The sequence below is a fragment of the Ostrea edulis genome, chromosome 5 (genome assembly GCF_947568905.1).
Source record: "Ostrea edulis chromosome 5, xbOstEdul1.1, whole genome shotgun sequence".
NCBI lineage: Eukaryota > Metazoa > Mollusca > Bivalvia > Ostreida > Ostreidae > Ostrea > Ostrea edulis.
Genome location: NC_079168.1, coordinates 59,902,000 through 59,929,896, shown reverse-complemented (window position 1 = coordinate 59,929,896; position 27,897 = coordinate 59,902,000). Strand labels below are relative to the sequence as shown.

General features: G+C 36.0%; 1 protein-coding gene across 1 annotated transcript; it reads right to left on the bottom strand.

Moving 5' to 3' along the window:
• Window positions 1–248: 248 nt before the first annotated feature.
• On the bottom strand, window positions 249–27,897 carry LOC130054611 (uncharacterized). Its single transcript, XM_056164965.1, has 19 exons — window positions 27,608–27,897; window positions 27,048–27,235; window positions 26,450–26,604; window positions 26,081–26,265; window positions 25,845–25,886; window positions 25,435–25,628; window positions 24,511–24,668; window positions 21,486–21,664; window positions 20,438–20,497; window positions 14,613–14,797; window positions 14,303–14,466; window positions 13,040–13,206; window positions 12,799–12,834; window positions 12,577–12,690; window positions 11,208–11,378; window positions 10,890–11,069; window positions 10,640–10,807; window positions 10,341–10,538; window positions 249–1,159 (listed from the first exon to the last, which is right to left on the bottom strand). Exons 1-19 carry the CDS (start codon window positions 27,807–27,809, stop codon window positions 1,089–1,091), a joined length of 2,817 nt encoding a protein of 938 aa, XP_056020940.1. The 5' UTR covers window positions 27,810–27,897; the 3' UTR covers window positions 249–1,088.

The window sequence follows — 27,897 nt, the reverse complement described above, 5'->3', positions numbered from 1 at the left end:
ATGGCAGACGTTTTACAGGATGATCGATACAATGCGAAATTTAAAACATCCAACGAAGTACGGGATAAAAATAAGTCAATTTTCTGGTCATGTTGTATAGACAAACAATAATGCGCATTATTCATTTTATCTGCTTACCGTTCCGTGTTCAAAGCATAGTAGATGTCACAAGAATACTCTCTCTCTCTCTCTCTCTCTCTCTCTCTCTCCACACATTTTGTGAATCTCATATAAAATGGAAACATAAACGTTTTTCAGGAACCATTTAATAGCATCACAGCGGAGTTATAAAAGCAAGCACAACTGTTAAAATATACATGTTATCATTTTAAAGAAACCACACTCGTTAACAATCAATACCAATTTTTCAATTATCTTACGTAAATTATGACCCGTTTGAAGTTCAGTTCCATAGACAACATTACCAAGTGTGATTTTATTACTTATAAAAAAACAAAGGGAAAAAAAAAGAAAACTATATGTTCTTACGTATACGACTCTTGAAGTAACAACTTTGATTTGCTGCTGCAAAAAATGCTTTATAGGTAATGATTACACCATATACATGTATCGTTTATATATAAAAAAAAAAAAAAAAAAAAAAAAAAAAAAAAAAAACAAGATGTGTTTGTGAAACACAAATGCCCCCGATAATGGCCAATTCCGAGGATGGCCAAGGTCACAAGGGCAAATATCTTGGTACCAGTAGAAAGATCTTGTCAAAAGAAATGCTCATGAACAATATGAAAGCTCTAATATTTACCATTTAGAAGTTATGACCAATGTAAAAAAAAATATTAAAGTAGGTGAAATGTCAAGGTCAAAAGGTTCAATACCAATGCAACGGAGAAATATCAAAGCTCTATCACTTACTGTTCAAAAGTTATTAGCAAGGTTAAAGTAACAGAATTACAGAATTACAAAATGACAGAATGACAGACAAGACAAAAACAATATGCCCCCGATCTTCGATCTCGGGGGCATAAAAATTAAAACCGTTAAACAAAATCATTTATAAAAGGCGAGGATCATGCTTTTGGGCGCATCTGTACACAAGGCTGTACATGTAGAATCTGTAACGATGTTAATCAGTTTACTCCAGCATGGAAAGCGAGGAAAGCAGACAAAATAGCAGCAATCAGAAGAAGGGAGGAAGCACCTGTAAGAAGAAATGAGAACGTTTAAGGCATGTCAAACGTTGCAATATTTTATCTTTTCCATTTGTATTGTATAATTTTCCATTTGTATTCTATGTTTTTCGTTTGCATTGTATATTTTTTCATTTGCATTGTATAATTTCCATTTGTATTGTATAATTTTCCATTTGTATTCTATATTTTCCGTTTGCATTGTATATTTTTTCATTTGCATTGTATAATTTCCATTTGTATTGTATAATTTCCCATTTGTATTGTATAATTTTCCATCTGTATTCTATATTTTCCATTTATATTGTAAAAATTTTCATCTGTATTGTATCCCAGGGATTGTTTATTTTGATTTGTTACGAAGGAGTTCATTAGTTAACATTGCTTTGAGAATTGTTCACTGATGTACCACAAATGTAGACGTGCTTAGCGCACAGTGCAACGCCTGCACCGACACGGAATATCTGTTTTTAAGGTCATATCGGAAAGACCAGTGATTCTCACTTTTAAATGCAGATTGCTTGTACAAAGGAGCAATTACTACCTATGTTTATGTCTTAGGTTTGATACAGCAATGGCAGGAGCGTGGCTCGAACTCACGACCTCCCGCCCACAAACCAAGTGATACATCACTGAGCTCCCGCAACCAGGTCCATGCAGGACTAGTTATTTTTAAAAAGACGTAGCTAGCTCTAGCAAAGGCGAACCCCCCATCCCCCAACATGATCAATTTTTTTTTATATAACTGTCCAGAAAAGTATGCACATTTTATTTAGTCAGAATTCAGTAGATTCGGGGGACTTCGGCCCTTGGGTCCCCACCAATTGTTAACATCGAGTTTGGTTTGTTACAACTATTCACTGGATTAAGTTATCGTTTATCGAATTTGGTAATGCGCGAGATGTTGAAGAGGTCAAGTTCAGGAGCCACGTTTCGCAGGAATGTACCGTATTTGCTAAATGCAATGGCGTAACCCCCCCCCCCCCTCAATTAATTTATCGCTTTTATGAGCCTAATGTGATCAGCATATTCAAACTAGTCACGTGTTTAACCACTGGCTGATCTAGATAATTCTGAACGAAAGGATGAAGTATTACTGCTGGACGTCTGGGGACCTAGTGAGTCCAGGGCAAAGGCTTGGTGGTGGTGGTGGTGGGGGGGGGGGGGGTTGCAGGGGGAGGGCGTTCTGACAAAATAAAACGTACATGTATCTTTTTTTCGACATTGCTATACACAATAAACAAAATATCCATATTTGTGAAGGAAGAGGGGGAGGGGTATCCCGGAGCAAGATTTGTCATTGCTAGCTTCATGTATGTTCAACTACTCTTATATGGAACCGATCGCGGTAGTTCAGTGACATACCCTTTGGTTCGTAACCGTGAAGTCGCAGGTTCGAGTTCTATTCGTGCCATGGCTGCATCAAACCTTAGACGTAAATATAGTTAATACTTCCCCATACGCATGGCTATTTAAAATTGAGAAACACGGGTCTTTCGGATAATGTGACCTTAAAAGCAGACATTCCGTGTTGAGACAGGCGTTGACACGTTAAAGACCCCCCCCCCTCCCCCCCCCCGACCCCGGCTACGGCACTGTGCGCTGAGCATAGTAAGTCTATTTATGATCCTTAGCTCAAAAACACTAGCCAAGTCGACTGCACTCGTTTGTTTTTGGGGGGTTTTTTTTGCTCAAAGCAGGCAAATCAGAACAAGTTTGAGAATTTATGGTAATTCACCTACAGCTGGTGACGGCTAAATATAAGTAGGACCTAAACTAATGCAATCCTTCGTAACAATTCTAAATAAACAGTCCCTCGGATGCAATGCAAATGAAAGATTTTGCAATACAAATGGAAATTATACAATGCAAACAAAAAAATTATATAATACAAATGGAAAATTATACAATACAAATGGAAAATTATACAATACAAATGAAAAATTATACATTGCAAATGGAAAATATAGAATACAAATGGAAAATTATAAAATACAAATGGAAAAGATCGAATATTGCAACGTTTGACATGCCATAAACGTTAATCTCTGCCATGGTTATACAACTGAGCGGGTTCTTAAGTATACTATGTCTGAACGAATACCAGTGTCAAGACTCTAATTTCATATTCATAATCTAGCTTAAGATTTTTATTATAGGTGTTAGATTAACAATTATAAAATAAAATGTACCATCGTATATATTGTACTTTCCTTGCTTTCATCTATATTGCAAGAATCTTATTTCTGTCCGTCCGTGGCTTATAGAATCTTATTTCTGTCTGTCCATGGCTTCATGATCTAATATTATTCTTGTGTGTATTGCAAGTTCTTTGCGCCTTATCAAATCACTTTCATGTGACCGGATCCAATACATTTTGACTACCCTTGCTACATGTAATTCCTTGGAAATTTTCGGATCTACATATAATTGAAATCATTAACCAAAAAAGCCCTGAAAAACTATTAGTGCTGTGGTCATTTCTCAAAAGAGGCTTAAAAACGGAAGTAACCCCAACCTAGGGTAGAACAAAATATGGTTGTAGTCTGATAAAATATGTATGACTTGGCTTAAATTTGGATTTTCTGTTACCAAGTCACAATTTTTTTGGGGGGAGGAGAAGAACATTTTGTACATTTATGGCCGACTTTATGCAGGGAATCAAACAACGTTGGTTCTAAAGCATGCAACCTGATCCAATAAATTGTATCATGCCTTTTATATGCCACTACTGTGCAAATTTTTTGAATAATGAAAGAAATAAGGACTAAAATTGTCAAAAACGTCTGCATTTTTCGTTCCGCATACCCTCATTTCTTGCATCTGACAGACCTATTCATGAAAAAAGTTGTATATACTACACATCAAAAGTTTTCTAATTTACTCCTCTGTCGAATGGTATAGAGTATGCTTGTGTGGCATAATCTATTAGGCTGTAAAGCAGCATAATGTTATCCCCTCCCCAAATTTGAGAAACAGCCTAAATTTTGTGGATTTACATATAATGGTAATTTTATCAAAGCTAAAGTGGGTATTCATTCACAACAATGCAAAAGTAGATGAATAAGCTGTATTAGAGCCTAGATACATTGTTTTAGTGCTGTTCATAAAAAGTATGGCACAACTATTAAGTCACAAGGTGCTTTCGCTCCACCATTACAGTGTATAGAGTTGGTGGATTTTCATTTTAAAGTTCTTTTGATATGCTAAAATTAGCTAAAAGCCATATCCCAGAAAACCATTTAGGATTTGAAGCTAAATAGCAACAAGTTTAGAATGGCTTATTTGTGTCTTTTAAATAGCAATGATTAATTATATTCAAACCTCCCATTATAATACTTTGAATTCGCCAACAAATTTGAATTCGCCATAACTGGTGCAGTTATGCTAAGAATTCCTAATGCTTGTGACATGAAAATATACTGAATAATTTCTTAAAACCACCAGTAAATCTAAATACCTAACTCTGTTGAAGTACCATATCCACTTTGTCATCAATGCGGTATTTGAAATAACTACAGATAAATATTCGTACAATGTTAAAGAAAATTATTCAGTGATATTAACTATACAAGTTTACACATTACTTATGTCACATATGCTATTAGTACATCACATGTGCTACCGGTGGACAGGGGATGCTTACTCCTCCTATGGACCTGATCCCACCTCTGGTGTTTGCCCAACTCTCTATTTTGTATTGCTTATAGGAATTAAGAGATTGATCACTGTTATCGTCACCTTTCATACATCCATATTCATACAATGTCATATATTATAAACTATTCACTAATTGTTAAATATATGGGCAGGAAAATGAGCAGAATGAAGACATGAATGACTATAATTTGTATTAATTGGAAAATATACAAAACAGACATCAATTCTCTAACAATATTATTTTTCCGCGTGATGCTCAAATGACAACGTAACTGAAAAGCTAAATCTATTTGCACCACAAGCACAACATATATAGTGAACAAGTACAAAATAACAGAGATATAGTGAACAATAAAAGTAAAGTTGTGAATGTCTATCAAGTCAAGATCATCATCGTTAGAGTAAAAGATTCTCAGTCAAGATTATCATCACTGTTGAGTCAACAGCAGCCTTTAGAATGTTCGGACAGTGGCCGTGCGCCGTAACATGAACAAAACTCGGTGAAGGTGAAGCAGTCAGCGACAATTATTAGATTGTCGGCAGTCAAGGTCTGTACAGTACATATGAGTGAGATTGCAGACTTCCACTGTAGCTGATTCTTTGGTATAAAGTACTGGTTCAAGCTGATCATCTGACACATACTCTTTGTTGCCGTTCAGATTGGCAATGTGACTTTGACACCAGATGCTGGGCTGGTACCTTGCTCTGAGGACATCCTGTAAGCATCTTCTGTTAGTGGCAAATGTGAAGCAGGTTAATTTGATGATGGTGTAGGTTTGTTGTTGCGAGGCGACGATGGTGGTCGACCCTCGGTTAATTTGTCAGTTGTCGAGGCCTAGAAATACCAAAGCTGATCCAGGTTAGAACATGTCTTCGCTTTTTTCCATACAATTTGAGGACATAAGAATGTGCAAAAGACACATCTTGTTCTGCGTATGGTCAGTTTTTAAAATCAAGACAAGCTACTGACAAACAAGGTGATGTTACAGGGGTTTCAGCATTCAACAGTCTCATTTAAAGTCAGTATTTCACAAATTCTATGGTCGTTATAACGATCTAGTTCGTCAATTCAACCAATCATTGGGTCAAATGCTGTCTGACGTGTTTCATACAGATTGTTAGGCCGATTTTGGCTACAGATTACCCTGTTTACCTGATCAAGATATAGGGATCCCGGAGGGTGTGTCCGGTCGACAGGGGATACTTACTCCTCCTAGCCACCTGATCCCACCTCTGGTATATCTAGGGTTTCGTTTTTGCCCCACTTTCTAATTCCAATTCCTTACAGGAGTTATGACATTGATCACTGTTCGTTATCTTCACCTTTTATTTGCTTCCACATTAATCAGTATTCCAAAGGTTGTCAGTGAATGGATATCCTTTCCAACATGTTCCAGCAGTTTTGTGTCAGCAATGCGCTTTCCTATTTGGTATAAACTGCTTGTGCTGTCACATTCCATAAGCGCATGTGCTGCTGGGAGACTTTCAAAGAACACAAAGTTCTGCCACAATGGAATGGACAGGGATGTAAAGTTGCTTGTCGACTTTTATGGCCTGCCAGCATGTACACAAAATCAGTGAGCATGTTATCACTGCAATAGCATAATAATGCCCAAAATATTTGTTTGTTTCCTGAGTTACATGTACCTGGACTCAAAGCTGCTGACTTGGGTTTGTTTCTGACCAAATTTCCGGATAAAAATTATTTCCGGATCGGAGTGTGTTTTGATTCCGATCCGGGTTAGCTTCTAAATCAAACAATAATAATAATTTTAAAACCTTACCTATCTACTTGGAATTTTTGCTTTGGTAACAGGAAACAAAAATATATTTCATTTTTGGCCCGATAGCACCAAAACATCACTTTCGAACAACCAGTTGATCATGAGTGGAAGACAGGTCGATGGCATGAAGCAGCATTCTTGTATCCGCTTCTTCTTAGGAACTGAAAAGGCTTGTAATAGTAGCTGCTTCTTTGGATGTGACAAGTTTAGCTACCGGTATATGTCCTTCATGAACCACTCCAGCACGAATTATTCTCTGATTTTCTAATGACATACTGTGTGCAACACTGACAATGTGGTCAGAGACAAAGACAACATGGACAGCTATGCTTCCTTATACCTTCAGGAATCGTTGGTAATTCGGAACCTGACGATTTGCCTGGATAACGTATTTAGCTTGCTCTGTTTCTCCACACCTGTTTCGTTCAGCTGCCTTCACACTGAGGTTTTGGTCATATATGTCAAATTCAACAGCCACTGATTCTATACCTTGATTTCTGTCAAAGGAGTTCATCATCAACTTCAGCAAGGTCGAGAAATGTGTCTTTAATTCTTTGTATAGATTATGCCACACAAGCATACCCATACCATTCGACAGAGGAGTATATCAGAAAACTTTTGACGTGTAGTATATGCAACTTCTTTCATGAATGGGTCTGTGAGATGCAAGAAATGAGATAACGCGGAACAAAAAATGCAGACATTTTTGACAATTTTAGTCTATATTTCTTTCATTATTAAAAAAATTTGCACAGTAGTGGCATATAAAAGGCATGATACAATCTACTGGATCAGGCTGCATGCTTTAGAACCAACTTTGTTTGATTCCATGCATAAAGTCGGCCATAAATGTACAAAATGTACTTTCTACCCCCCCCCCCCCAAAAAAATTGTGACTTTGTGACCGAAAATCCAAATTTAAGCTAAGTCGAACATATTTTATCAGACTACAACCATCATTTCCATAATCTAGGCAAAATTCTGCATCAAATCATATAGGTTGTATTTTGTTCTACCTAAGGTTGGGGTCATCTTAGAATTTGACCTCATGGCCTCTGCACTATATAGGGTATGAATCTTAGGAGTTAAACCTCAATATTAAACAAAAATTTATTGGTCAACATAGCCAAGGACCCAAATTGTTTACACCTAGTTTGCACCGACAACACCAAATCATATACGCGTAAACCTATTCTATTGTTCCTTGCATGGTAGGGACAAGAAGCTTACTTACTATGTGTACCTCCATCAAACCTTACAAGTCATTTATAATATATTGGTACCAGGTCTGCATGCGCAGCTCAAAGCCATCTTATCACTGAATGATGTACCCATCCACCTCTGCATGTCCTCAACAAATTTACCATAATTTTGCTGTTTCTATGTACAATCAATATTTCAAATTACGTAGTCATTTTACACTCTTATCAAATATCTAAAACGTCGACTGACACCCTAATAAAATGTTTCCACATACTAGAGTGCAAATTTGTGGAAAATTAAGGTAGTGATTGCATAGGTCACTGAAAATTTATTAATCTAAGAACGTTTTTGATTTTTACATATTTTGTAGTTGACAGTATTTGTAACTCATTATGATATGGTTTTCTCAGGAATATATAATTTGTATTAAGATGTCCATTTACTTTTATATGAAGTAGAAGCACAGCTGCTTATGAGCAGTTTTGCTATTTTTAGAAGGCAATTATTTACTACAGAAGGAATATTTTCACCCCCTGAGAAATAAATGACCAATGAATTTTTTTATTTTTACATATGTTCTAACATATGTTGGTAGGAATATTTCCTGAAAGTATCAATACTGGTTTTTAGGTTTACTATGGCACTATAGTTCAGAGGCGGATCCAGGAATTGCAGTTACGGGGGGAGCCGATTTATGAGGCAGAAGGTCCTGGATTTTACAGATTTTATAGGGCTTGAAATATGTCTCCTATTTAGTCATTTGTACTATTTTCTATCATTTTTTATAAGGTGAAATTAATAAAATGACGAAAATTTTAAGGGTTTTTGGAAATAATTAAGTTCTCCCAGTAAAGTAATTCAAGAAATCAAAAGATTTTGTGATTTATTTCTCCGGGAGTGAAAGAAATTATTGCTTCTTACATCGTTTAGTACATTGTACATTTTTCTAAACAAGATATCACGATTTACCTTAAATTTGAAAAGTTTAGGGGGGGGGGGGGCGGCTGCGCCCCCTTAAACCCGCCACTGCTATAGTTACACTCCCTTCCTTATATAAATGCTGCGTGTGATACTACACATGCATAAATAAATATGCATCTTACATGTATTTGTTTCAACTCGTATTAAAACTAAAACTGTTTGATGTTTATTATTGAATTTATTCCACATAGAATGATAATACTGTTGCTTTGCAGATGTATTTATTATTTTCTGTTTGAAATTACTTGTATATCCATGCTCTGTAAAGTTATGTATGTTAAAAACGCGGAAATATAACGCAGCCAGTGTAAACTGTGCATTGTGCCATCGTATTCCTCTTTCAAACCAAGAGATTTTCAACAACAATTTTGTTTTTGTTATTTTTGATAGTATAAGAATTAACTGAACTAATTGAGAAAAAGATATTAACAGTGCTAAGAAAGGAAGTGCTAAGAATTATTAAATTTGTTTTGCTCAAAATTGTACCTTTTCCTCGGCCAATGGCTTCCCTTGACTATTCAGCATTTTAGATTACGTGCACTAACACTATACATATTATGAAATTTATAACACTATATATTATGATTTTAATAGGCCTAGTGGTTTGAGAATTAGATTTACGTATTGTAAGACTGAAAATTAACAGGGGAAGGTGTTACATGGAGACTGTTTTATTTTTACTTGTATATTTCTAAACATATTTTCACTGTACCCTGTGTCTAGTTATAACTGACAAGTCTTTGTTTTACATCGTCTGTCATTACTGATGCTTAAGCGCGTGATGTATTCCGGAATCAGAAACGAAAACAATCTCTCTTTAGGTACTGTATGAATAAACCACGTGATGCCTTGCAATCACTACCGTGAAGAATGACAATATTTGCATCACAAAGCGAGAAATGTCATATTCAACATCATAAATCATAACTAATATAAACACTAATTTTGTTGGGGGAAATTACAGAAGGGGAGTGGGTTGTTGTTGTTGCACGGTCCAGTTGTCTAGTGCCTATTGTGTTCCCCTGAGAAGATCAATTGCATGTTCTTTGCTAAAGAGTTTTTACTTGCGATAGCAGGTCAGTACTCCGTGCTCATGTCGTTTCAACCTATATTAGTGATCGATGTAGTATTTAGCGCCAATATACCCATACATGTATTATATACGCCAGTTTCTGATATATATTTAAATGAAGTGGATGTAAAACAACCTGTAAAGATGAAGTACAATCGTACACCCTCTAGCTAGTTGCACCTTCGACTTCCAAGTGGCGATTTGACAAAGTTTACATGGAATTGTACAATGATATAATGATTACTAAAATTATAAACTAAACAAAATTGTAAAAGTATATTTGTGGTATTGATATAAACATGTACATAAACATGTACCCGAGTAATTGTTCAGCATTAAAATCAAATGTTACTTTTAGATTATCTGTACAGCATAGTAAGCTTCCGGTGCGTTATTCTTCAACTTGAAAATGACATATGATACATTATATATTGATAAGTCATATAAAACCAGAATTTCTTTTCCGTTTTTAAAATATTCAAAATTTCTTACCATAAGATGCAGCTCCACTGTCTTCCTCGCTACCACCAGGTCTGGTTAGGTCGTTGTTGACGTATCCTTGAGACATGCTTAGTACAGATGGGGAGCACGAATCTTCATCGCTACCGTCATCGCAGTCATTGATTCCATTACAGCGGGACCCCATCCTACACATGCCGTCATTACACAAATATTCTCCTTGACTGCAAACTGAAAGGAATCAAATTACAATATCTGTCTAATGCACACTACATTACGTCGTCTTTTGAATTCATTTACAAGTATGTGTTCCTTGAATTGAACCAACGTACCTGAGCATCCATGAGTGTTACAGGACCTTTCCTCTGACGGTTCTCCGACACAGTCCTTGCCGCCATAGTTAGTCGACGGGTTGGTGCAAGTCCTGGATCGCACCTCCTTACCACCGGAACAAGACTTTGTACAGGAGGACCATGATCCCCAGTTGGCCCAATTTCCATCTAAATTTTAGATAACCTCCCCTTATAAAATGTTAACAACAACAATCATGGCTCAGAAAATGGTGAAATACAATTCACTTACCCACAGCACATGGAGACAAACTGCAGACTAATACTTGTGAGGAGGGACCTGGACAATCCGCGCCTTTACCGGACTGAGCTGGACTGTCACAGTTACGAGTGCGTACTCTGTCACCGTTACCACAAGTTACCGGGCATGCGCTGTAAGAACTCCATTGTCCCCACTGACCGTCAATATCGGCTGCATAATAGTAAACAGTATGGAATTTAAGCACGCAAAATAATTGAATCTTGTGTAAACAGTAGTTCAGTGACGACACACTCTAAACGTACCACACCTGTCCATACCAATAAAAATATCAGTATTTTGATCACTTACGAATGCAAACCATGTCTTGGCAGGATTGGGAAGATGTGGATGACCCTGCACAAGAGGAGCCACTTCCCTGAGGGGCAGGATTTGTGCAGGTGCGGCTTCGTGTCTGGGTTCCTGGACCGCAAGTCTGAGAGCATGATCCCCAGCTTCCCCAGTCGGCCCACACACCATTCACTTAAAGTAAAATATAGGTATGTAAAACGTGTATGGTTAATTAATATAATACATACGTGTACAAATCCTATATACATACTGTACCTCTATATTCAAATAAGGAGCATGTCAATACATCCGTTTACGCTCACAAAATAATGAATTATGATCAAAATATAACACGAATAGGGAATTACATTTTATCACTATAGACATGTACATTTACCATGAAATTTACAGTTTTGGTAATGAACTACCTACTCCTTCTAAATATCCATTTAGTTTCAATTTAATATCAATAACACTAAAGAAGATGTTATTTAAATGTTGTACACATAAACACTATATACTAAGTTTGGCTCAACCCTAGGGTCAGAACCCCTACCCCGGGTATCACGAAATTTACATTTTTGGTAGAGGCCTTCCTGCCCTACATCGCTATGCATTTAGTTTTTCTTTCACATGTGCAGTTGTAGAGAGAAGATTTTTGAAAATTGGTCAAATTTTGGCAGCTTTTGTCCCGTCCTCAAGGCCCCCCGGGTGCAAGAGTCTTGAAATCTACATTTTATGTCCCCCTTGTCCCAAAGATGCTTCATACCAAATTTGAAAAGAATTGGAAGGGTAGTTATCAAGAAGTTAAAAAATGTTGAATTGTTAACGCACGACGCACGGCGACGGTGCAATAAAATCAGATCTTTGATCCGCTCTGGTAATATTATGTCGCCACACAAATACATATGTACTTTATTTAGCGACATATTACAGGAGCTGATCAAAAATATTGAATGCGGTGCATATCTTGTATGTATCCCAATTCCTTTCATAATGACCGTCTAACGTGTGACAGCGTGGTGAGTATTCTTTTCTTATCTTAAAGAAGAATGCTCACAACTAAAGTGTCAAAATAGTTTTAAAAAGCAAATATTTAGACTTGCGTAGATGGTTGAGCGGTCTAGGACGCTGGTTTTACGATGCTATGAGATTTGGTTCAGCAGGTCGTGAGTTCAATCTCAGGTAAGGGGCGGAACTGCGCGCGCGTGCATGTGTGTGTGTGTGTGTGTGTGTGTGTGTGTGTGTGTGTGTGTGAGTAAACAAGGGACTAAAATTTGATCACTATATATATCTATGTATATTTATGATTGATTCGTTCAAAGATTCATGCACAAGTGATTATATATGTACATATGTATTTCGTATATACCCAATGGATGAAACTTACAGTCGGTACAACGCTGTCCAAACCAGTTTCCACTGCATGTGCACGTGTAATCCATACCCTCCTCATAACACGTGCCTCCATTTTTACAGGGATTTGGAAAACAGTTGTCCATGACTTTAGAAATGAAAAAATCGTGTTCCCTATCAGATTCTCAAACAATATAACTATTTACAAATGGAATACATTGTCATCAACAACATATAAAGATAAAGAGTAGCTTACCGACAGATATCAAAAAGACGTCAGCAATGACGAAATCTGAAATAAAGTTGATTACATGAGGAAGGATGTACATTGATAAGATTATGAATTTTACAGAAAATACAGATAATGTTTTGTCCATAACTGCTTGATAGATTTAAATGATTTTTATGACATTATCTATTTTGCAAAAGGTTAAAGATGATTGATATAAAAAAAATATGACCCTGCGATACTTCCTCCTATTCCCACATTTACTTACTGTCTTGAAGATCTCGCCCGCTCTTCCCACTGTAGATAAAATATGGACGAGTTGCCCGTTGTTCCCATGCGCACGTATTACTCTCCACAACAAGGAACCAACCAGCATCGTTATTACACCCGCCATAGTTATTTTGGATAAAGAATCGTCTGTTGAGACTTCCATCTCTAACGAAATGAAAAATAATGTCACTGTAGATTATATAATTTATGTTAAGATCCTTTGCAAAGATGAAAATCTGATAATCCTATAAAGACTACAAACTGTATAGTAGGACAAACACGGACCCCTGTAAACACCCGAGGTGGGATCAGGTGAGTAGTAAACATCACTTGTTGACCGTGAGCACTATATCTTCCTCAGGTGAACTTTCAACGAGATTGCTGATGTGTGGACTGCAGAATTTTCTTGATGGTATAGAACACTCTTACGTGTAATTATGAGCTTCCAATTAGGCATCGTTGTTTGTTTTCCCGAGACTGCTCTAAAAGTGACGTACAATATGTTTCACGGAGAGTTTTTGCATTTTGAGAATGTTTGCCATCAGCATCCCAGAAAACGGTCTGACCTGATAACCGACGAATCAAGTTGTTTTCGTGGTTGTGAATCTAAGTCCTCCTACGGTTTAAACTGCGTTATGAGTTTTTAAATATACAATGTACTAGTAGATGGGACATTCTTCCTTAGTGTTGCCACCATACCAGCATGGATCATAACTTTTTTCAGCCCAAAGCCCCATTTTTGTAAACTCTGATTTCTAAGCTCTTTCTCAAATCAACTGTTTGGAGATACTTGTAATATCCAATACTCTGACGTGCTACTACTATGACATAAGTTAACGAAGTGACGTCAGCTCTTGGTGATATATTCTCTCTATAAAAATCAATGTAGTTAAACACTGTTTCCCGAAAAAAACCCATTAACCGGTCATTAACTTATGTTAAATAATGACCGCAGCCGAGATAAATGTGTGATAACCAGAGGCACGGACTACTGATATACCGACTAGTTTCTTACTTCTTCTCTGGTGTGTCCAGGGGTCCGTGGTTGCCCAACTATCTATTTTGTATTGCTTATAGGAGTTATGAGATTGATCACTGTTCGTTTATCTTCACCTTTCATATATTTCATATATTCAAATTTGCATCGGGCATTGATAAGTGTTGCTGTCCACCACAGTCAACAATTGTATACCACAGAATAAGTACTTAACGAAACTCCGGATATGTAAGGTGATCACCCAGCTAACCCCTGTCTACTTACCCAGGAATACCGCAGTAAGAGACTGCCTTTAATCTGTTAAGATCATCGTATGCGGTGTAGAGAATCCTGGTACAATCGAACCAGCTGTTCTTGTCCTTAACACCATGAGCGTCAAACACTGTGTAGGCAGTCTCTTTGCCATTTTTGTAGAAGCTGACTCGGACCTGTAATGATGATCAAGGAGCGTTCCGTATTTCCACAAATACGACTGCTGTATATCTTACTTTACCATTGCAGTATTCGATCAGAAATGTTAAATTACCTCTTTTTAAAGCGACAAACTTTTTAGACCTTATGGATGTATACTTACGGCGGAAATGTGGTAGTTGGACCAATTGTCAACCACACTGGACTTGTAAGTCTTTGTTCCTGCACCAATGGTCAGCGCGCTCGTGTCAAATTCATTAACAGTGTAGGTACCTGTCCACAGACCGTAAACAGTGCTGGCGGGAGAGAGGGACTGCTGATGCGCTACCTTCATCACCATTCTCCAACCTACAGTTTCAAGAGTAGTTGTATACGGTCGGAACATACACCGTTGGACGTGTCCGACTTTCGTCTACTAACCGTCAGTTCTTTAAAACATAATTTCAAGAGTTGTTGATATGGAAGATACTTTTTCATTGATATTCATAGAAATACATCGTCGTAGTAAGAGTGAGCACATTTCAACCGTGTTCAATGGGTTCCATCTTGACCTTTCCCCACACAGTCATATAATGCTACTCGGAATTAAGATAACAAATTTCGTGCAAACTGAGAATATCCGTATTCTCAGTTTGCACGAAATTTGTTATCCTAAATTTTCAGACTCTTTGAGTGAGGATTTTTTCGGATGCTGAGGGTGACCTACATTTACTGGTTAATCGATACAATATCAATTTAGTATCCTATCGACGAAGTCGAAGTGGACTTTAGGTTTGCACTTTATCTGTCCGTCTGTCCGTCAGTCCTGCAAATAAGTTTTCCGCACTTTTTTCTCTGGTTTTGCTGATATTCATTTGATATTTGGTACATTGCTTTGTCATAACAAGTCACAGATCATGTTTGAATTTCGTCTCGGTCCGTTGATTTTTCACTAAGTTATTGGACTTTGACTTAGAAAAATAACATGAATTATCAGTTTTCCAGACTTTTTTTTTCTCGTTGTGTTCGCAGATATCTCTTTGATATTTGGTACATTGCTTTGCCATAATAAGTTACAGATCAAATCAGAACTTGGTCCGTTGCTTTTTCACTAACTTATTGTCCTTGAATTAACATGAATTATCAGTTTTCAGGACGTTTTCTTTTTTTTGTTGTACTTGCAGATATTCGTTTAATATTTGGTACATTACTTTGCAATAACTAGATACAGATCGTTTGAATTTGGTTTCGGACCGTTGATTTTTCGAGGTGACGTAAGTCAGCCTCGTATGTCAGACCCCAGCTTCAATGGCGCCCTGTTTTAATCACTACCATTTGCGAAATCACTTTGATTTTTAATATAAAAAATTTGTTGTCACATATGCTAATGCAACGTAAAAGCTGTCACAATTCACTTTGAGATTGATATAGAATCCATATGTTTACCCTCTACGATAAGCGAGTTAAATAAGAATTTATGAAATCGCAATTTTTATCCCTTCGATATGAAACAAAGTCCACACATCAAAAGGAATCGCGAATTAGTGTTTAGGTTTGTAAACAAGATCAAAATTATTTGTCGTTTGCCAACATTTTATTCCACGATCTTAGAAAAACAGAATTGGACTGTAGGAAACGATTTGCATTGCTTCTGTATTCATTCGCATTTTCACATATAGACGGGGAAAACATGGTCTATTTTTCTCTAGGAATTCTGGGTAAACAGCTGTCTCCTCTTATGTCTGAAAATTATGTTAATTAGCCGATTTATCGCCTATCAAAAAATAGTTCACATTGATACTATGTTCCATTTTTACTAAACTGTTATATATAAATTCTGTTTTATGTCAGATTGAAGAAGTCTTCCTTGTATGTGATCTGTTGTATTTATCAAGCAGAAATTGTGTGTAATTAGAATTTTAATATTAAACTCTGCACTATTTCTCTGTATCCATACGCGCCACGCTATCCTGTTTATCAACAAGGAGAAAACGTCTTGCCTGAGAGAACTGATATATTCTTGCCAACGCATTAACTCAAGGTAATTATCTGAAACCCAATGTGTTAATTTCGTACAATTTTACCAAAATATTTCTTTTGGACGCATTTTTTGAGATTTTAATACTAAATCTGGGTGTAAACATGTAATCTTCGATCGAAAGGGCCGAGCGCTATTTCCCGCGCTCTTTCATGGTCAAGTCAGATAACTGTAAACATTGATTAAGAAATATAAATGAACATGTTTTTGTGAATATATTTGTTATTCAAGAAAAGAACTCCATTGGAAGTAATATATTGGAAATCAAGTTTACATTTCTTTGTCACGAAATATGATTTATCTCAAGAGTTGAATGAATTATCTCAAGAGTTGACACTTGTTTTCAAGAGTTGATATTTCAAGAGTGGAAATTTTCTTGGACTGGTTTAACTTTGACTCAAGAATTGAATGAGTTATTTCAAGAGTTGACAGTTGTTGTCGTCATCAGATATGAAGGGTAGCAAAAAAAGAAAAAATCATGATTTTGATAGTCATCAAAGGGAGAGCCCAAAATCTGTCAAAAAAAAGAAAAAGTCACAATGTAAGAAAAGATCCCATAATTTTGAAATGCGTGTCTGCCAACTTTCATCAAGGGTCAGAAACTTTCTCAGAATATAGCAGAGGTAACCAATGTGTAGCAAATTCACTTGTGTGCATTGCATTTAATGCAGTTAACCAAAAATTGTTTGGAGATTGGGATGCGAATGATATTCATTTTGTTCTCGAAAAAGGTGATGTTTTATACAAGCATGCAAGACAGGCCTGTCCACATGAACATCTTAACCCAGAGGACTTGCCCAAAAATGTTTGCATTCAAAATCAGTTGCTTCATGTGTCTGCTTTACCAGTTTATGCAGGGGAAATACAATCCACTTTTAAAGATAACGGCCCTTTCCTCTCTCTTGCTACAGCACTGAATTTATGCTTTGCAAATACCAAAGATGGAGGTATATTTATATGCAATGGCAGTTCTGTTGCTGTATTCTGCTCAGGCAATCTGTTCCATGTTTTCGATCCACATGCACGTGATGCAAACGCAAATGTTAAGGCAGACGGTTGCTCTGTTTTGTTGACAGTCAGTGGTTTTTCAAATTTACAAGCTCTTTTGAGAAAGCTCTTTGGGCGTGAAGAGGGTGCAGCTTTTGAATTGTATGTAATTTCAATGACAAATGTAGAAATGATGCCTCTTGTCCAAAGACATGTCCAAAGACAAGCTGAAGTCACTGCCAAACGTCACCTCGTTTCAGTACCTTCAGTACTTTGATTCACTAAGTTATTGCCATTATCAGATTACAGACTCTTTTTGTGCTTGCAGATTTTCATTTGATATTTGGTACAATGCTTTGCCATAACATGTTACAGATCAAGTTTGAATTTTGTGATGTTTTGCTGAGTTACGGTCCTTGGACTTCGAAAAATAGCGTGAATGATCAGGTTTTCCCACTTATTTTGCTATGCTTGCAGATATTCATTAGATAATTGGTACACTTTTAGTTCGCCTCTACAAAGTTGATAAAAGCTAGTGGGGTCACATCCACACCAGCTTAAAGTTTACATTCAAGTTTCTTATTTCTGTAGATAAGAGTACTACACTCATTAAAATTTCTAGCATAGTAATACAACAATGAAGGTAAATTATTCATGACTGTTTATTGACCTGGTTAAAGACCTAAACCTAATTATGAATTTATCTGTTTTCCTAGTCTAGTCTTTGTACCTGAATAGTAGTTCATTTCCAACCATTTCTATCTTTGTTCCCCAATTTTCCCCTTTACAATAACCTACATAATGAACTTCGAATATTGTTGCAGTCCAGTATTTTTTTGCGATCGGTAGTGTACTATGTATTGCCACGCAATACTTTCATAATGCTTGTTTCACTAGATATGGATTTTTTTTTTTACCGAGACTGTTCCTAGTTTCATTTAAAATGTCGACAAATTCTTGCATCTATTTTGAGATTTAGAAGAGGTACGCAATGTTCAATATGTATAATTTTCGTAATGTCAAGTGCCTTTGGATGAGGTTACCTACATCTGAAATAATATGTTTTACTAGCTAGATGTTTCTTTTCTACTAATAAATAATGTTTCATCTCATACACTTGTAAAGTAAAATCTTTAATTTAGCCATACTTACTGTCGTGATTAAGAAGAGAATTAGAAACATTAAGAATACAGAAACTTATGGGTAATATGGTGAGATCCCGTGCTAAATGCATTAATGAAGGCGAAAAACCAACAAATTACTTAATTTTGAAAAGAGAATACCTAAGATAATTAAAACTGATAATGGTATGCAAATAGAATTAACAAAACAAACGGAAATTTTAAGAGAAGTTGAGACATTTTACAAAAATCTATATAATCTCCAACAACAAAGAGTCCAAAATTTATTTAAATGATATATCAAAAGACTATAAAGTACCAAAACTTACATATAATGGGAAAATATCCCTTGAAGGTAAAATTACATATAATGAGGCATTGGTAGTATTGAAGAATGCGGCTAACAACAAACGTCCAGGGAGCGATGGATTACTGTGGAATTTTTAAAGATGTTTTGGGAAAAAAAATAGGATATTTTGTCATTAGATCTATAAACAATGGTTATGAAATAGGGGATCAATCATCAACACAAAGGCAGGGAATTATAACATGTTTGACAAAAGAAAGAAAAAGTAAATTCTATTTAAATAACTGGAGACCTATATCATTATCAACTGTAGTCTACAAAATTGGGTAGGAGTGTATTCCTAGAAGACTGAGAGATGTGTTAGACGCTATAATCAGTTCCGATAAGACAGAATTCATTTCAGGAAGGTACATGAAATGTGAAGATAACGAACAGTGATCAATCTCATAACTCCTATAAGCAATACAATATAGGAGAAACTACACGATTAATATATGATCTGATGATTAATGATATGTGTGATGTAAAAAAAAGGTAAAATGTGCTTTCAATGCACTGTACATTGAGTGATCGCTTATAACTTGCAGAAGATTAAATAACTTATGAAGGGGTAGTGATTGCTAGATAAACAAACATATCTGACAGTTGAAACTATTTACATGCAAGACATACATTAGTATTGATGAAATATAAATAAAACAGCTGCTTTGAAGGACGCAACTGAATGACACATTACAGTGTTCAGAGGGAGATAATTCCAGTCTTTTATAGTGCGTGGGAATAATGAATTTTGCCTAATTTGAGTTCTACAAGTCTGTCATGTACAACCACATTAAGTGAAAGAAATAACGATGCCGTTTATTTTAAAATCAAAATTGAAAGTACGGTTATGTTGTACTTGAAAAGCATGACTGGAGAAAAGTTTGAATTGATGGTGGAAATCGATCGCTTTTATTGAAAACTTAGCCCCGTGTATGTACAAAAAAGAACCAGCAGTACTGTTGAGTTTATGGCATTCATGTAGACTTATTCTTGGCATGCAAGTGATATATGATGTATCAAATAGTTCTCCGGACAAGTCCATATCAAATTACTATCTTCTTGTAGTAACAGAATGTTGGCTTTTAGTCGACCAACAAAACTAGACGCATGGTCAACATGGGGTATTTTATTGAACATGACAATTTTAGATAATCCTAAAACCAGTTAATTTGATATGCAGTTACAAGAACTATCACATAGAATGTTAGAATTCCATTGCCCATTTTAGTCTTTATGTTAGAAATTCAGTGCAATTCATGAATTTTGCCTATTCTCATTTTATATGAGGTATGTTACTACTGTCCAACTCATTTTAATGCACCATAGAAAATGAACTCGGCGAAAGAGTATTCTAGCAGATTTTTTCATCAAACAACAGTAAACGTTTGACTACTATAAATGTGCTTGCCTATGATCTCAATATACAGCATTGACATGTTTTGATAATACTCATTTATTTGATCAAAAGGTTAACTGTATATTTTTTCGTAATTTCAAAAGTACATTCAATTTACCTTTGATGAAAATGGCGGCCGTTTCTGCTGCAGGAAACTCAGCGCTGTTCCAACTTCCGCCTATGTACAAAAGATTTCATTGGTATATAACAGAGGTAAAACATTAAGAATAGGTCAGATTCTAAATGATAAAAAAAGTTTAAAACTATTGTCTAGTAACCACATGTACACGTAAAGCGATGGATTGTGCTCGAATGGTTAATCTAGATTGGAGGCGAAGAAAATGACATCATTTAGGAACATCAACCAAAAGTGTAATAAAAACAGTTTTTTTCCGACCAATGTAATTTCAATCATTTGTAGAAGTCGGTCAAAAGGTCAAAATGTCATCAAATAAATATACGATCAGTAAATATGCCCCGTAATCAAAATTCAGGGTCATATGATAGTGTTTGCCTCCCAAACTTCTGTTTGTCTGTGGTGAAACTAAACGCTATATATACGTTAGAAAAATTAATTTCTTTTTAAGACAGACTGTGTAGATATTTGGTGAGTATAAATGTCTTTAACGATGCCACATCTGATGCCATTTTGATCGTGAATAATGACTTTTGACTGACTTTTGCAAATGATTAAAATGACATATTACCTTAACTACATAAGAATTGCATGTTATTAGTGCACCTTTAAAAATTGAGAGCTTGTATCGCTCTTTTGATGGTGAAATCATACTTCTTAAGAGGTGATTTAACGAACCATTAATAAAATGTTGGTGTAATGAGCTACCTTAACACGATCAAGAAAGCCTAGTTTCGAATTAGTTTGAAGTGGCTCTTTAGTTTCAGAACTTTTTGGAAAACAACGCATGCCAAGATATGACAATACGAAGCTATGTCATTTAAACGGATTACACTATTTAAATATTGTCGTTCTAAATTGTTAAGAAGTTTAAATCTCGTGACACCTTTATTTCTTATAATATTTTTAAAAATCAAAATACACTGCGCTATAATGGCATTGCAGGTGGGCAAAGACAAATTACTTTAATTATCATTTTATTGATAACTTATTTCATAAAATCGCATCAAAACACCCAGAAAAAACATACCGCTTTCACAGAGAGCCCATGTTGATTTTTTACTGTACAAGAAATATGGTCTGGTTTGAACATTCTTGTCCCATGAACAAGCTTGGTTGTTGTCCGAGGAGTCGAGAATGGCCATCCATGCTTTATCATTCGGACATCCTCCATGCTCTTTCCAAACACAGAAACGTCGTATGTTATCCCTAAAGATTGATATGAAGTGGACTTGTTAAGAAACCCGACCCATCTCACTTTCTTGAATCACACGAGAAGTTATATAAGCAATAGTGTAATAGAGTGATTAGTCTTATTAATAAATAAATAAATCTTATTTTAGATTATGCTGAACAAAATATATACGTAGCTGCATTTTACTTTGAAAGAAACCCCATATCCATTCCATTCCTTTATTTATGATCTTTAGCTCAAAAGCACTAGCCAAGTGGATTGCACTCGTTTTTTGCTCAAAGCAGGCAAATCAGAACAAGTTTGAGAATAGAAAATGTCATTTATTTAGTAAATGACGAAAAGTATATACAGTACAGAGGGTCATTAAAACCAAGTAAAAATTAAGATCATATCCTGCAAATGACTAGATGACCCCCTGTTACATACATCTATAAAATTAACATTGAGAAAGAGAATATAAATACACAAAATAAAAACATCCGATAGGGGATCTAACAAGATGACCCCCTATTGCATACACATATGTAAAAAGACTAGCATAATGATATTGCCTGCCCACAAAAAAGGGTGGCTAGCAACAACAAATCAAGGCCATGAATCCAAGGCAAAATGAATTGGATTAACCCCACCCATTCCTTTCCTTTATTTGTTTAGCTCTAATAACTAGTAAACACCTTTATCGCAATTCACCTTTGAATTAGAACGCTTTACCCGATATAGTATTGGGTTGTGTGACGACACAATTGAATGAGACGATTGAACAGTTTGAATTACATGTTTGATGTAATACAACAAGAATTTTCATTGGCCGATTACAGCCCGCCCACTTTCTCGAGCGAATTCAGATGGACGGACTAGAAACTTACTAGCTGGAAAACTGTAGCTCTCTGGAAAAAAGCTACAGATCCACCTCTTATGAAAACCTTCGATTTACGGGTCACAAAAAGCTGCGCACGGTTGAGGCCTGATATTGGTGTATTTTTGTGTTGCTGTCTCATAAATTCAATATTAAAAAATTTTTTAACATATTTTCCTACTATACTTGTGTCCAAACATACCTTCAAATATTCATTAAAGCCACACACGACCCGAAAACTCACAGCTTCAAATTATTTCGTTTGTTGACGTAGCCATGTTATGTAGCCGGTCAATTCGAACTCTGTTGCTATTGGTATCTATTCATATAATTGGTTGTAAGTTATGTATTCGCTCTTCATTTATTATCAACACGAATAATTGGAATAATTAAAACATATAGTTTTTGTAAGGGTAAGATAAGCTCTTGATTAACGAAAATGCTACATAAGCCCTTGAGATGGAGACCGGCCGGTGCGGCCGCCCAGACTAATGAGAGCCGCATTGCCGTGAGTAATTATCATTTAATGGAACTGGAATGATATATTATTTAAAATATTTGTGGGGTATTAGTACACATCTAGACGCTTTTGTGCTAGTATGGAAATGAACCGGGATTCGAATTGACTGGCTACCTAACATGGCTACGTCAACGAAATCAAAAGCTGTGAGTTTTTGGGTCGTATGGGGCTTTAATAAATATTTGAAGGTATGTATGGACACAAGTATAGTAGGAAAATATGTTAGGATTTTTTTATATTAAATTTATGAGACAACAACACAAGAATACAACTTTTTCTCTTTCTTCCTTTGAAGTTTGTTTCCATCTGGCCGTCATGTTTTCAAATGCTGACTACTCCCGTATAAGGGAATTTGGGCGGACTTATACATATGGACCAATGAGAGTTTCTGTTGCATTTCGCAATTGTATTACAAACAGATTCAATTGTGTCGTCACACAATGCAATACTATATCGGCCAAAGCGTTCTAATTCAAAGGTGAATTGCGATAAAAGGCATATGTCAAAGGTCATATAGTGTTCTGGAACATCGTTGGTTGTGTTTTGTGAAGTTGCTTTGAGTTGGTTTTATTCTTGTGGTCATTGTTTTTTACCGCCAAAATTGAACACTCTTTGTCTTGCTTTGAGAGAGAAAAAACTATTTTTGCATACTTTGACTAAGACCTTCACAAACATTCTGAGACCATGTACATCTACACTTTACATGTATGTGGGAATCTCTTCCCATAGAATGGTCTTTATATATGCACATGTTACTGTATTCCTCACTGTACTATTAAATTCATTGAACCCATACAGGAGTTACTTTCATTAACAACAAACTCGTTACAACAAGCTCTGATAATGAAAATAGAGTCACATGATTTTATATACTCTTATCATTTACTTTGAAATGTTTACAGAATAATGTTTTGTGATCAATAGTTATACTCGACCATTTGTGATGTATATAACAAGTTGCCTTTGCGAATCAACCACATCCTATCACTGGAATGTTTGAATTTTGATCTCTTTTGCACACTTGTTTTAGTAAAAATGAACCAGCTCTCAGCCACACGAAAAAGGCTTGAGAATCTCGAACAAAAACATTGATGCACATATAAACCATGGTACTACATCTTGTAAAAGAACAGAACATTCCTGTACCCCTATACACATCAACAAAACATCGTTAAATACATTTCACCCAGCAATGACATCAAACGTACACAGCTATGCCACCAAACCAACCTAGCAATGACTCCAAACTTACTCTATTACGACATCAAACTTACCCATCAATGGAGGACCCTACCCATCAGTGACATCAAACTTACCCATCAAAGGAGGACCCTACCCATCAGTCAAATCAAATTTTCCTATCAATGGAGGATTCTACCCATCAGTCACATCAAACTTTCCCATCAATGGATGACCCTACCCATCAGTGACATCAAACGTACCCATCAATGGAGGATACTACCCATCAGTGATATCAAACTTACCCATCAATGGAGGATCCTACTTTGGTGTAACCAATAATGTCCGTCCATCTTGAATACAGGATACGGTTGTCGTTGTACCAGCCGTTTTTATCCGTATCACGGCCATCAAAAATAATATAGGCTACCTCTTTACCGTTCGTAAAGAACGCGTATTTCACCTAAAAGATTAACAGCATATGTGATTTCATCTTCGCAAGCCAAGTGTCCGGTTCGCTAACGCTCATCTCCCCCTTGGTGGATTTAGTTGCGACTGAACTGTCATCTTACGGATCGAGCGAGTTATCGTTCTTGACGAAAACAAAATCTAACTAATCAGATAACGCATCATAATTTGTTATATGGACACATATGTTTAGCAAATGGAGTTGACAGATGAATTTTTTTTTAATATGTTTGTTATTTATATGTGCATACTAAGTCTTGCTGTACGCCTATGTCACCTTTGTGTTTAAGGCGTAAATCACGTATCAAAGCATGCCTTTCAGATTTCAACGTTTCTACTTTTGTTTTAATATCGTACTCAATTTTGTTGAATTTGTTCAGTTTATTCCAGCACATACCGTCGATTATCTCTTGAATTTCGAAGTTGCATGGGGTCCGCCATTACTCAAACCAAACAGTGAGTATGGCGCAATTTGATTAGATGCCTTGGAAAGTCAAATCACGATATTTTGAAGGCTTAGAAATACGACTAAATTTGCCAAGGGGGAGATGAGAGAAAGCGAATCGGACACTTGGCTTACGAAGATGATGTGATCGTTTTGAGATACCGTAAAAAGCATTTGAATGACAAACGTCTAATTCAACTTAAAAAATACTAACATTTATACATGAAGCAAAGAAGGTAATGTTAACGAGCTACATGAAGTTCATCCATACTTGGTTACATTAGAATATGTCATGAATTAGTTGGAAAAAGATTACACTCTCAATAAAGAATCCCGGGATACTCTGCCACTTTTCCACATTAGCTGACTTGTAGACGAGTCCGGGCGAGCGTGTTAACGTCTGGGCACTCGGGTTGTCACTATTCAGGGTATCGCTGGACTTCCACAACTGCCGGAGTCCTCCCTGGGCAGGGACCACGCCCTGAACAGCTTTGAACACCATGTCCCAGGCTGGTAATATATATAATTCAAAATTCATACTACAAAAGGTGACAAACTTAAGACAAGCAGATATACCTATTTCCAAGTTCATTGTATCTAACTAAAATATCTAGTTTTTCTTGGATATAATTATCAGTTATATTTCATAAACTGGTGGTTTTTGTAGCGTGTGTACATGTGTATGTACGTTTTTGAGGTATTGCAGTAAATTTCTGATTAACTCACCCATAACCGATACTACTAAGCAGTCAGCTGTCTGTTTATTACCTGCAGACAATCAACAGATATTATTTTTGAAAAATTTCAACAGCATTCAATACATCAACAATGAATAACATGTATTTACCCGTAGGTTGCAGGTAATTGCACACTGTGTGATTTATAATTTGTCCATTCTTTAAGTATTGATTTAATTTGACGAAATATTAGTTTTTATCTAATTTACAATTTATAGCTTTTACCGGAAGCCCAGTTCACCATGGTCGTATCCCCAGAATAGAGGAAGTAAGGTTTCCCAGTGACTTGATCCCATTCTGTACAGCCACTGAGAGAATCGTAATCTTTCATCATGAACCAACCGTTGTCACTTGGACAGCCGCCATAGGAATGACTGACGAAAAAGTTCCTCTTTTGGTTATCAGCGTATCTAAAGGAAAACATTATGTCAATCAATTTATTGTGATTATTTTAAATAGTTTACAATATCTGTGAATGGATTTTATTTTTAAAAATCGAAATCGTAGAATCATATTTGTCATTAATCATCAGTTCTCCTGTGACTCGATTAATTTTAAAATTATAACATGTAATGCAGCAATTTTTAGACTTACTCCATTAAGCAGTAGTTTTTGGATTGGCTTGTGACGTCAGTATATGACGAGTCTATGATGTTACTGCAGTCCAGCCACTCATTTTTTCCTTTGCCCATGCTGTTAAAGGTAATGAAAGCGACCTCTTTGCTGTTTTTATAGGCCGACAGTCGAACCTATCAATTTAGTATTTCATAACAATATTTTAACATTTGCAGTACTATTGCCTTTGACATCTTTACGAATTGTAATGATAACTACTTCCTCATGAACGCGCTGCGCTGCAGTTGTAAACAATGCGTGTATGAATACCGACTTATATCAGAAATATAGTACGTCTATTTAATGGCTGACAATTCCGACAGAAATGAAAGTAGAATATGAATATAAGAAATAAATTTCGCATACTTTTCATGTCAGCGTGAAGCGTCACAGTTTATACCCCCGTGAAATGTATTTCTTAGATATATATGAAATCATACCAAAGAACAAATCTGATAAATGTTAATTCAGTAATGCGATTGATGAGGATAAACATATCTCTTTGGAATACAATTCATAGTCTATCCTCTACAGAACCCCTCTATTTCCAAACCAGATAGTGTGTTTCGTAACTTACCGCTGAGAAGCTTCTCGTTTCCCAGTCGTCTAGCCACTTTGATTTGTAAATCTTGGAGGAGGTGCTGAAGTCTGTCATTGCGTCCACGTCCTCTCCGTTCATGTGACCGGAAGCCTTCCAGAGAGCAATGATGCTGCTGTACCCGCTGGGCTTGGCGTTGTGTGGAAGTTTGAAGACTATGTTCCATGCTAAGAAAGAGCATATTCATTCGGGTTCTTTAAGAGTTTTCTTATTTAAAATCATCAAAATACTGTGTAGGTGACGATATGCATATCAAGAAAAATTGCTAATCAAGGATATATTGCATATTATATATCATTTGCAAATACATGTACTCTCTTTTCTCATATTTTAGAAAATAAGAATTGTATCAATAAATATTCCTGTATATGTTTATGACATTATTCAATAATGAATTTTTAAAAAATGACAAGTTAGATATTTATTGATTCAAATCATATCCACCACTATGAATATGATTAGAAAAATATTTAAAAGTTACTCTTTAAGTGAATTGTGAATGGTTCAAAATAAAGTGGTTTTCAGCAGAAACAGCTTACGTCCTCGATGGTTGGTGAACAGCTGCCCCTTTGCTATAGCCAAAATCAATGTCACAACAAGAAGGACCCGGACCTTACCGAGGCTGGGGAGAAGCGCCTGAAAAAGAAGAAGATATTGATAACTATATACTGAAGCTTTGAAATTCCAAGATATAAGAATGGCAACATTAAGTTGTGTCATTTTGTGGAGTGAAACACTCATCTAAGCTGAAAATCATTTCCATATTCATACTTTGTAGTATTTGTAATCGGGATCGGTATTCAATTAATCATGTAAATAGTTAGTTCCC

Coding starts and splice junctions, on each gene's coding strand:
- LOC130054611 (XM_056164965.1), bottom strand. CDS start 27,809: ATGAGTGTTTCACTCCACAAAATGACACAACTTAATGTTGCCATTCTT. Junction 20,498..21,485: donor ATGGGCTCTCTGTGAAAGCG/GTATGTTTTTTC, acceptor TTTTGTACATAG/GCGGAAGTTGGAACAGCGCT. Junction 12,835..13,039: donor CGGGCGAGATCTTCAAGACA/GTAAGTAAATGT, acceptor ACTTTATTTCAG/ATTTCGTCATTGCTGACGTC.